At 42.9% G+C, this 12,472-nt stretch overlaps 1 protein-coding gene across 1 annotated transcript in view; it reads right to left on the bottom strand.

Annotated features, from left to right (window-relative positions):
* The window catches only part of LOC115797611 (exocyst complex component 6B-like), a 91,199-nt gene that overhangs the window by 35,577 nt on the left and 43,150 nt on the right, over positions 1-12,472 (bottom strand). The window contains exons 9-10 of the mRNA XM_030754209.1: positions 8,064-8,205; positions 3,916-3,989 (exon numbers count right to left, since the gene is read on the bottom strand). Coding sequence (XP_030610069.1) covers positions 3,916-3,989; positions 8,064-8,205 — 216 coding nt within the window. The remainder of the gene's footprint in view (positions 1-3,915; positions 3,990-8,063; positions 8,206-12,472) is intronic.

The following is a 12,472-nucleotide window of genomic DNA, read 5'->3' as shown; positions in this document are numbered from 1 at the left end:
GGGGGGGGGGGGGGGGGTATTGACTGCAATATGTCGGCAGCACTGAATACTGACATTGACTCTTACTGATTTATTTTAAATGGGCCAGATGAAACACAACTTGATTACCACTTCAAGTTGATTTTCACTGTCCACAGCCCTAAATAGACAGACATAAATAATAAGTTTAAACATCTCTGTATTTCTTTAAGTGGAGACTCGCAAAGCCACCTCTTCTGCTGCACAGGGCCTTTTTTCAATCCTACCTTCCTACTTTTATAAATCCTTAATGGTATTCCAGTGTGGTGTCCAAGAATGAGACTGAATAAATAAAACAAAACAAGAAAGCACTCTGCAGGTATGATACACGTCTGGGCTGCCTGTTAAAAGTGTTGTGTGTGTGTGTGTGTGTGTGTGTGTGTGTGTGTGTGTGTCCGTCCATCTAAGTATCTAAAAGTGCGTAAATGTGGGTGTCCTTGGGGAACTCCTGTCTCGGCCCTGTCCCAGGACCCCGGATCCTTCCAGAACACCGGGACCCAACCACCCAACAAACAGAGCCGTCAGTGTGATTTATCGGCCATTCAAAATCAGGTCTCTCACATGCGCGCGCGCACACACACACACACACACACACACACACACACACACACACACACACACACACACACACACACACACACACACAGAGCGTCAACATGAACACACACGAAAGTCGACACAGGAAAACGAAAAATCGACTCTTGCACAAAAAAAAGATGCACTCAGGCAGATGTGTATGCACCAATGTCACATAAGAAAGCATGTTTGGGTGGGGGTGGGGGGGGGTGCTCTTTCTTCTGATATGAGAAGAATGGTTAGGAAAAACAATAGACGAAAGAGATATAAAAGAGCGATGGAGCTGAATAACGCTAAGAGAGTCGACTGATTCTGATCACTGACAAAGGAGGAGGAGGAGGATGGAGCTGGAGGAAGAGGACGAGGTAGCGGGCAGTGGGAGCAAAGCAGGGAAAGAGCGGAGGAGAGAAGACGAGGAGGAGGGGGGGGCGGTTGAAGTAAACATCAATGCCGGATGAATGCAATTTTTTCTTTTCTCATTCTCCCCATCTTCCCCCCTTCCTTCTCCTCCTCCGAGCGAGAGAACAAGAGGCACTGCATCATCCCGACAGGCGGAGAAAGAGAAGAGAGGGAGAGAGAAAGAGGGATTGTGACGGAGGGATAAAGGGCTATCCGTCTCTGTCTGTCACCTCATTCATCGTCCCCTGCTCCGTCCTGCCGGCCCATCCGTCATCCGCTGTCACACACAAACACACACACACACACAAATACAAACACACTTTCCACCAACTTTCACACACTCAACAACAACAAACACATATCAAAGGCACGCACAAACTTTGACTCCCTCTCCGCCCTGTTTCACACATTCACTGAGCTGACACACAAACGCACACATGCACACACGCATACACCCTCTACACTCAGTTTAACGCAAGCAAACACACACACACTTTCAACCAACATTCACAGCGACGATGACAAACACGGAGCAGCCAGAAAAGCCACACAAACTTTTAGTCGGGCTCTCCGCCCCGCTTCACACATTCAGCGATGACACAGACACACAAACTCCGCTTCAGTTTCACACACTCGACAGCGACTCACAAACACGCCAGAGCCTCGGAAACGGCGACGGCAAACACAAGTTCGCGCGCGTGCTCGGATATGTACGTGCTCTCACGCACACACCGGCTTGCCAAACGCTTTTTTCGCTAAGTTAATATGTGACATCAACACACACACACACACACACACACACACACACACACACACACACACACACACACACTCTCTTCGCCCAACATCCTGGATTCTCATTGGGGCCGTCCAGTTCTGTCCCTGCGCTGTTTTTCCCAGGACCCAAAACAAGACGCCCAGAGCACACAACCGGGCCGTTTCCTGTACTCGAATGTTTCTCAATGTCCGGCTCACGGACCCACATTATTCCCAGATGGTGAAATTTCAAGTCCGTTTCATCGATATATGTTAGGAATTTTGGCAATCAAGCCGAGAGACGCTCTTGTGCGATTTCTTCTTACACTGACCAGATCGCAGCACATTAAAAGAGACAACATGTAACATGCTGCTGCTGAGAGCAGCCTGAAATTCTGCTATATCTGACTTTATAAAGAAAAAACTGCACACAGTGTCGGCCTTGAGCCTGTGAAAGACAACTACATTGTGTTTATTTTAATGTGATTTCCCCAACTTCTTATATACATAAACTGAGGCTAAAGTGGTCTTTTTGAGGTCTTTCTTTTTACACTCGTGCATTACCTGCATTAACTGGTTTAAACTGTTGTTTCAGCTGCTGTTCTCTCTGATAATTCATCTTCGGGTTTCAGCACAGATCTCTTTTGTGAAGTAAACCCAGTCAAACTGTGGGACCCTTAAAGCCCTTGAAAATGCAGCACAGTCCCAGAAAAAGTAGAACCCTGTTTCTGCTCCCGTTTACACACACACACTAATGCCAGCAGATCACAAGTACCCCCCCCAGGGGAGTTCTGGTTGTGGTGAAATTGGATGTTTGTTGCTTTTGCTGAGTGATCAGAGAAATTCCATCCCTCAAAAGGCAATTTGTCTTGTCAAGAAGAAGCTAAAAATATGTAACTTCATGCACCGATCAACCACAACATTGAGGTAAGGAGAGTAATACTTATTATCTTATTACACTTGTTTGCAGTGTTCTGCTGAGAAACCTTGTGTTCTGACACTCACGTGGCAGAGCCACAAACTACTTAAAAAAATAAAAAAACACACGAAAAGGGTGTTGACCAGGCTTTCAAAGTCCCACTGATCCCGATCAGAGAGCTTCTGTAGGACGGGGCAGAAGATGCCTGATCCATGGAGGTCCTACCCCACAAACCACAACACCCAAGGGATGTTGGTGCCCTCAGAGGTCCTGTATCCAGGTCCAGACCGAACAGACCCCACTTGGCAGAACAAAGCGGGAACTACACAATATTAGGTGATTTCATGGTGTATATGATTTAAATCTGATAATCATGGAGTTGAAGATGTAAGCCAAAAGCTTTGGCTGCATCCATAAAAATGTGTTAACCTCAGCTTTTTGCAACAAATAGACAATTTGTTTTTTTTGTTTGTTACAGTTTACAAAAGCAGGACGAACTCTAACTGTTTTCCTCTTGAAGCACATTGATGAAGAGCATGCTCACACTGCTCCACACTGAAGTCTTCCCAGCTGTTAATACTATTGGATGGTATAGGGAGGTCATTCAGGGAGATCTTCAATTTAACTTTTGAAACTAGGCAAATTATATTCTGCGGTAAGGTGAAGACCCAGAAGTATTATAGACAGAAACCAAACAATCCAATGATCCCCTATGAGCATCAGTGAGGAGATAAACAACACAATTTCATCCAGAAGAACCCGTCAGCACTGGGCTTTTTGCACATGTTTGGACGCTGCACATACAGCACATCTGAACCTCTCATCACAGTATGTGCTCTTTATCGCAACTTTCAGGTTTCCCGTTTTTCTTCTTAGGCGACATTTCACCAAATAAACAAGTGAGGAATCTGGTCGCAGATACGACAGCAGCAGAGACGTGTTAGAAAGTTGCAGATAAAATACAAGTCAAAAAATAAATAAATAAAAGGGTGGGAAAACAAGGTAGTACAGGATGTATAATAAAAAAAGGTGTTAGAAAACAAACAAAAAAAAAACAAAATTGGAAAACCAAATGAAGGATGAAGACGAGGACAACGACTTGAAGTGTGAGGGAGGAAGGATGAAAAGGACAAGGGGGGAGGAAGGAGGAGGAGGAGGAGGAAGAAAAAAGATAGTGGGGTTAAAAAAAAAAACACACAGAAAGAGAAAACGAAGGAGAGAGGGCCACGAGGGAGACAAAGACCTACTTGTCTCAAGTCACTGAAGGCCAGAAGCAACGTGTCACCCTGGAAGCCTGCGACTGGGCCGGCTCTGGCAAAACCTGTGGGAAAATACAAACCCGCCCCCCCCAGTCCACCCCCGGAGAGAGGGAAGAGAGGAGGAGGAGGAAAAAAAATAAGAGGGTGAAAAACAGAATAATAAAAGACCTGGTCGGATTTGCTATGCATCGGGATAGATTGGCAGACAAATGACAGCCCGGGGAGGACGGGGAGGGGGAGGGAAGGAAAGGAGGAGGGAAGGGGAGGGCAGGGTGTTAGAGTCATGTCGCTAGGTCTCGCTGAAAAAGGAACAAGTGTGTGTGTGTGTGTCTCTGAACAGGGGGGGGGGGGGGGGTATATGATGGGGATTTTCTTGTTGAAAGTGAAGGAGATAATGTCAGAGTTTTAAGGCTCATCGAGTGTGTGTGTGATGCTTGTACAGGGCTTCGCTGTTCGATTTTGAGCCCAGGGGTGTGTGCACGTCGGGGTCGTACAGAGTGTTAAGCTGGGGTCTTGGCGGCGGTTGGCCCCCATAAACAAGCCGACTGGTATTCTGAGGCGAGGGAGCGAGAGGACAGAGGAGTGCCGCGAACCAGAGAGAGCGAGCCTGTAGCTAATCTCTTTTACCTCAGGACACACACAGAAGCACAAGGCCATACACACCACAGCACTGATTACACGCCTGCCATCTTCACTGACCCTGGACACCCACGCGCGCGGACACACACACGCGCGCGGACACACACACACTGGGGTCCTGCAGATGAACTCTGAAGCCATCGCCTAAACTAACCTTTTATATGGTTCTTCAGTCCAAACAGGTGCCGCAGACAAACCTCATTTAGAACCAGTTCTCTGAAACTCAAGTCCAAGTAATGCTCACTACTGTTTTTAAAATAAGCCTGCAGTTACTAAGGTGGGTTAGCACTGTTACTGCACATCAGGAGGATCCTGGGGTCTCCCTGTACCTGCACGGTTTCTCTCCACAGTCCAAAAACGTGCACGTTAGACTAATTGGTGATTCGAAATTGATGTGAATGTGAGTGTTTGTCTCTCTGTGTTAGCCCTACAACAGACCCACTACCTGTCCACAGTGTACCCCGCCTCTTGTCCTCTGACAATAGGCTCATGCACCCCGTGACCCTGAAATGGATAAGCAGTTAAGAAAAATGGATGAACGGGTGGAGCGTGAGCTCCCCTTTAAGATGTCCCTACTTCCTCACAAACCAAACCGGTTTTTAATCGTTTGCTAAGGAGAAACGAGTTCTGGAAGTTATAATATATTTATGTTTCTTTGAACTCTTTGAACCCCGTCGCAGCACCTTCTACCTCTGATTCTGCCTTCCACGCTTGTTTGTTTCCTGCTTTCATCTCTGCATGTTTTCTCTGTAATATATATATTTTGTCTTTTTTTTTTTTTTCTTGCCCTCTTCTTTACCTTTGAAGAGGTCAAAGCTACAGCATCACTTGTAGCACAAAGAACGACTCAGTGCCTGACCCCGGTGTTTCGGCTTGCCGTCTTAATAAAAACACACTACAAGCAACATTTTAAATAGGACGGGCAGTGACATCCACCTGTATGTGTGCAATTATGTGCAATGATGGCTTGGCTATGGCTTTCCAGAAACCTCTACACTTTACAAAGTTTTTCTTTTTTTGGTTTTCACCCAGCGTAACTGAGACAATGGGAATGCACAAGCCTGCATCCTCCTCAGTGCTGGTCCAAAACCCTGATAAGTGGGGAGGCCTGCTTCAGGAAGGCCAAGTCAAAAATGTGGATAATAGTTCACACTGTCATACTGAATCATTTCAAGATCCTCCATTTTTATTTCTTTCCATTTTATTCTCACTTTATCCATCTCCATGCTCTACTTCTCCCTCTTAAGCTCTGTCCACACATACAATAAAGCGATTCGCTCGACAGCGTTCACTTTGTAGCTGCCAGCTGATGCCTACAGCGGATGCTCCGGGCGCTGGTTTCCCACCCGGTCACACATCCATCGGCAGTATGTTTCGCTCCTATTGGCTTTGCTTCAAAGTAGGAAGTAGTTTAACCAGCGCCGTCCGCTCTGTGGCAGCAACCGTCATCGCTACAAGTCTCCAAATTTCACTGGCATTCGACGGCCTTTGGTTGCCACTCCATTCTCTGCCCACCGCACAGTTCAAACCTGGAGTTTCGCACTACTTATTCTCAAATTTTGCTTTTCCTTCTCTCCATCCGTGCTCGTCGGCTTTTTGCGAACTCTGCCGTATCTTCCTTTTCCACCTCACGTTTTCTCACTCCCCGGTGATCGTATCCATTCATCTGTACCTTCCTTTTTTCTCTTTATCCCTCGTCATCCTGAAATTCCTTCCTTTATTCAAACTCTAATCCGGCTTTCTTGTGCTCTCTTCCCTCACTTCCTCCTTTTTTTTTTCCAACTTCACTGTTAATTTTCATTTAATCCCTCCTCTCATCCATGCATTCTGGTCTCCCCTCTGTCTGTCTTGTCTCCCCTTCTCCTAATTTTCATTTGATTAATTTCACACCGCTCTCATTTAATCCCATTTTCTTTGCCCGCCTGTCCCTCAACCACCTTGCACCCTAATCTGTTATGTCCTTTTATTGTAAACACCTTATTTTCATCTTTTTTTTAATGTTTCACTCGTTCCTGAACCACTGCTCTCACACTTTCTTCAAATATTCCCTTTTTCACTGCACTCTCTTCCTCTTAAACCACTTTTTTTTTAACTTCAAAGCCTTCAAATTGAGCTTATTTATATAATCCCATCAGCTTTTAGAAATTATATTTGAACAGAATAACAGGTTCTTATCCCCCCCCTTTTCTTCCATTTAATCTATCCACTTTTCATTTCATCCACTTCTTTTGTTCCCCCTTTCCTGTTACTCTCATTTTCTGCTTTTTCACTTATCCTTTTCCCTGATATTTAACCCCCCTTTCCATCTCCACCGCCTCTTTCCTCCATCTTGCATCCCCCCCCCCCAAGGGTTTTGAATTAACTTTTACTCTCCTTTTCTTCTATCCATCTTCTGTCCCATCAGTGCCACTTTCTTCCCAGTCTCTCTCCCCCCACCCTGCCATCTGTCCTGAAAGACTAACTCTGTAACCTGCTAACCCCTCTGCAGCACTGCACGCATGTCACTGCGCATCATGTCACGAGCATGCTCACAGACAGTGTGACCCGCGCTGTGACTCTAAGAGCCTTGATCATGTAAAAACCGAGCCAGCGACGCGTTGCGCTCTTTCATTCCCTGCCCGCCTTTATCTGCAAACTCTGCATCTTTGCCGCTCTGAGCATGGGGAGGAGGAGAGGGAACGGAAAGAAAGAAATGAGGGAAAAAGTGGGGGAGAGACGTGAGGATGGGAAGGAAAGCGTTGGGAGGTAAGGAGGAGGATAAGGATGCATCTGAGGAAACATGACAGAAGAGCAAGAAAATTCAAGATTTTTAGAGAAGGGAGAATCAGAGATGCTCTCCCTCAACCATGTAATTGGTTGTTCCATAGCGCCCCCTGTGCCTTCAGATGCAAACTGCAAACATGGTCCTATGGCAAGCTCATTTTAAAAAAAAGGTATTATCTGATTAATATCTTTGTGTGACTTTAAGTGTTTTAATTCAAAGAAAAATGCATCTATAACTGGACACTGATCTGAAAACAGCCTCTTTAGTTTTAAACTTGGATTAAAAGGTAAATGCGTACGCGTGTGAAAAAAAGAAAAGGAAGGAAAATAAGAAATAGACCAAGAATGATGCACAGGAGGACGAAGGAGTTAAAGGAACTGTACCAAACAAAATGTTTCAGTCACAAATGTTGCATTGAAAAACAGATTATTTATCTTCTGAATTAGTGTGTCAATAGAAATCAAACTTCCAACCACAATCTTTGCAAAACGTCTGTGTGAAAAACAACTAAAAGATCAATTTCCAGGAAAAAAAAAACATAACGTTAACCAATGAAACCAATAAAATGTGTTAATGTTGGTGACATTAAAAAAAAACGTAATTAAATTAAACTACTGTGTTGCTGTAAGACTGTAAACCTTTTCACATTTCGGTAAAAATATAATTCAACATCCAAAAACACAGTAATGGAATAGTTACAGAAATGGCGACAAACATGAGCATCGACACTCACTCTCACACTCGTTCACGTCGGTGTTGAGCTGGTGCAGAGCGCCCATGGAGATCTGTCGAACCTCCGGGTCAAGCAGGAGCTGCATGAGGGAGGTGGAGATGTGCTTACAGGCCGACATGCACGCCGTCTGTGCGACTTTACCCTGAGAAAGAGAGAAAGAAGGCAGGTAAGAGAGGTGAGGGGGTACACACTTCTTTCTTGAATTACACCCCTTTTTAAAACATTTTCTTCTTTTGATTTCTAACCAGAAATCTAAAGTGTCTCACTTCATGTGCACCTCAGTATTATTGTCCACGCAAACACCTGCAACAACAAACTGAAGGATGTGAACAACAAAAACCTTTTAACTTGATATTAAATCAAATCTTATGGTCTGGATTTTAGTTTCAAAGTAATCTGCAACCAGCGTGTGTTTAGTTTCATCTGAACGCACACTTTAAAAAAAGCTGCCCCAAAAACTAAAGTGTAGTTCCAAAAGTTGGTTTTTTTAGCATCATTCTGACCCCAGTTCAGTTTGTGCTGCAGGTGAAACTCTTTTTATTGTTTTTTTTATAGTTTTGTGACTGTATGCAAAAAAAAAAGACCTTTACAGGTCATTGCCTCAAACACCACACACAACTAAAGAAGCTGTGATGCACAGTTCAGGTGCACTTTATCATGTTTTTTTTTTTTAAATTGTACACAGAGCAATAAGAGTGAAGTGTGCTGCGTTCATGTGCAGTCAAAGTGATGAAGTGGCATAAAAAAAAAGAATAAATGCAGCGGATAAGGAAGTCCATGACAACACATTAATACAGAAACAACAACGTGTTTAATTTTCTGAGTGTGTGTGTGTAGTCTCACTGACTAGCCGTGGCCTTGAGCTTGACCCCTATGACTGCAAACCAACAAAATGAAGAAGAGATGAAAAGGGGAAGAGGTGGTAAAGCTTACAAAGAAAAAGCTGTGTGAAAGAACAAAAGTACAGTGGGAACAGAAAAAAAAAAGAGGATCTGATTTAATTCTCTTTTCCAGAGTATCATCAACATGGTGTTGACAACGTGTAATTTTGAGAGTACAATTCAGGAAAAAGGGGAAATAAAGTCTATTAAAAGATCATCTTAACCTTGTAAACTCTGAGTGAAGTTCAGAACAGAGGAAGTTTCCCTGAAGGCCTTGATTACACGTATTAATCCTGACGTGACTTTGATGTGTCCGGCTGACACCAACGCACTTTAGGGGTGATTAATAAGAAATGCGGGGCCTTTTATTTCAAGCCCTGCATATTTAACCACCTTCATTAATCACACAGTGAAACTAAACACACGTGTATACAGGCAGCAAGTGAAAATACACACACAACATTTATATTTGCGTAATTATGCACAAGTACGAAGGTGCTGGTGTGAATCCAGTGTTTATACGGCCCTAATCGCACATGTGACTGTTTCCTTGTGTTGTTTGCAAATGTTCATACACAGTGAACAAACTGTTTATATCACCCTGCAATTGTTAGTGTGCAATAAAGGTCAAATGAACTGAATTTTACTCATTTTAGCTCCTTGCAATTCAACTAAAGCTCGTTATTTGTGTTTTGATCTGATCTGCCAATCACGAGGGCAAACAATGTGATCAATTACCCTCCCAGATTAACATTAAGGGATTTATTTCTACACTGATTAATTCCGAGTAATTTCTCAGATAGATATGAGGAAATTTACGCCCATCACTATATTAGAAAATCACAAGCGTGGTGTCAAAATGTAGGTAAATGTAGATAATGTGGTTTGACCAGCCATGTATCCCACATGGTGATACGGTGACCCAGAATGCACTGCAAGTTTGCTCCAGGGACAGATGAAACATCCCTGAAATGCAAGGAGACATCACAGTGGGTAGCTCTGCATTTGATTTGGCAGATTTCTTTTTTTTTTTAAACTCCAGGTGCCCTTATTGATGCAACCCTGAAAGGATTTGGGCCTCCTCCCGAAATCTGATGATATAAAAATCTGATATTTCATTATATTTTTAACCTGCTAATATGATAATTAATTTAGTAAGGACTCAAAAATAACTACACATAACTAAAGTTAGGAAAGTATGTAAAAACAAAGAAAAAAAAAAACCTGGTCAATATTACGGAATATCGCGTTTTTGAATTGCAGTACTGGTCTTAAAAATCCCATATCGGACAGGCTCTAATAAATTGGTGCAGTTTTGCTGTTGAAAATATGATAACATTGATGCTCCAAATTGATTATAGAAAAAATAAACTTTCTGAAAGATTTCAGTGCTGAAAATTGCAGGTTTCTATCTCCCACACCTAAAAGCTAAAAAATACGGCACAAAAGGCAATTTTAACGGCAATATATTTCTCATATTAGGCAACGTCAAGAGTCTATAACTCATAAAAGTTACATATGAATGTAAAATTTTGCAAGACTTCAACAAATATACTAAAGATACCGCACGAAGAAACAAACAAACAAAACTAAAAAAAAAAAAAAATCAGCTAATCTGTCCAGTAATCACATTTCAACAATGAGTAGCTATAATCAGTAGCTATAAATTACAGTGATAGAAAACACCTGATTACATCTTAAGGACGATACAGGGCACCTGTGCAGCATGTTTTGTAAGGGGAACGTGATTCACACAGTTCACCAGGACTAATATGCATTTTTGCTTTTTGATAATGATTTATGGATAAAGAAGCTCTTTTTTCTTTTCAGTAACACTGAATAACCTGCACTCCTGTTTGCAACAGCAACCTGCATTTTATATGCATAAATGTTTTGTGATGTACAAAAAAAACAAAAATATTTGTGGAAAATTGAGTGGCTGCATTTATTTTTTTCTATTTTGCAAACTGGTGTGATTTTGAAAAGACAAAAGTATGTATATTCCTTTTTTTTTTAAAAAAAAAAAAAAAAAAAAAAAAAAAAGCTTGACTATATTTTTCTGATTGCCAAAAAGCCACATACACCTGTATTCAAAAGCAGAAATTTCAAAGTAATTTGATCCAACACTGTTGACCAGTGGGTGTGCTGGCCTGACCTGCAGGAGTGAAAGTAGCTAAACAACAAAATACATTACATACAGAACGGGTTCTAAAAAAAAAAAACAACAAAAATAATAAATCAGTAAAATACAGAATTATAATACATCTGCATTTAAATAACAAATCCTTTTGGTTTTTTTACAGGAATGTTGATTTTGTCAATAAAACATGCTGACTGGCTGGTTAAGGATTTATGAAGAGATGTACTCCCATTTCCAAATGACTTCAACTATGACAGACAGTAGAAACACAGTCAAATCCGTTTCCCAGCCTGCCAGCCCATCAACTATTTGCTCACAGCTACGATACGTCAGCACCTGCAAGCAGCCTCTTCATCCAAGTCTCAAACAGCAGCATCCACACAAAATTCTGCTTTTTTCTGTGTCATACAAAGCTGATAATGGTCCAAACAGCGATGTTATAACTATCCACACATCCAGCACACAGTGTAAAAGATGGACATAACTAACGTGAAGTCACCCTGTGATTTCTGGAGTCCCGTTCTGGAGCCTGGAAATGGATGTGACACGGAGGGTCGGATCTGACTGTGAAACCGCATGCTCATTAGCTAATAATCAATTTACAGGGGACAAGACAAAAAGCCGTAAATGATAAATGGAATGGCACGTACATGGTGCCTTTCTACTCAATCTGAGCACTCAAAGGCACTTTCTACAAGTCTCATACACAGACACATTCATACTCTGATGGATGCATCAGGGACAACTCAGGGTTCAGTATCCTGCCCAAAGATACTTCGACATATAGACAGGAGGAGCCAGGAATCAATCTCCTGACCCTCTGATTGGTAGATGACCTGCTCTACCACACGAGTCACTACTGCCCCCTAGCCTTCTATAAGACCGGAAGTCTTTTTGTCCATAGCTATTGAATGCAGGTTTAAGGCACTTTCAAACTGGTTTCACTTTTCAGACCTGGAAGCTACGTGCATGTTGTACCATCAGTGATCCATTCCATCCATTTCTTCTCAGATAGGGTTTGTGGGTGATTAGGGATGATGGGGTCGCTGGAGCCTATCCCAGCTACCACAGGGCAAAAGACATGGTACACCCTGGACAGGTCACCAGTCTATTACAGGGCTAACAAAGAGCGACAGAAAACCATTCACAACTAAGGCAATACAGAATCAACAATTAACCTAACAAGTATGCCTTTGGACTGTGGGAGCAAGCCGGAGTATCCAGAGAGAACCCGCACAGGCACAGGGAGAACATGCAAACTCCAGAGAGGACCCAGCAGGCCAGTGGCTTCAAACCCTGAACCGTCTTGCTGTGAGGGGACAGTGCTAACCACCGCACCACTGTGCAAACGGTCTAATTTGGAATGAAACGCGTAAGCACAGTTCTAA

The sequence above is a fragment of the Archocentrus centrarchus genome, chromosome 18, assembly GCF_007364275.1.
Source record: "Archocentrus centrarchus isolate MPI-CPG fArcCen1 chromosome 18, fArcCen1, whole genome shotgun sequence".
In the NCBI taxonomy this organism is placed as follows: domain Eukaryota; kingdom Metazoa; phylum Chordata; class Actinopteri; order Cichliformes; family Cichlidae; genus Archocentrus; species Archocentrus centrarchus.
This window is presented reverse-complemented; position numbering and strand designations above follow the sequence as displayed.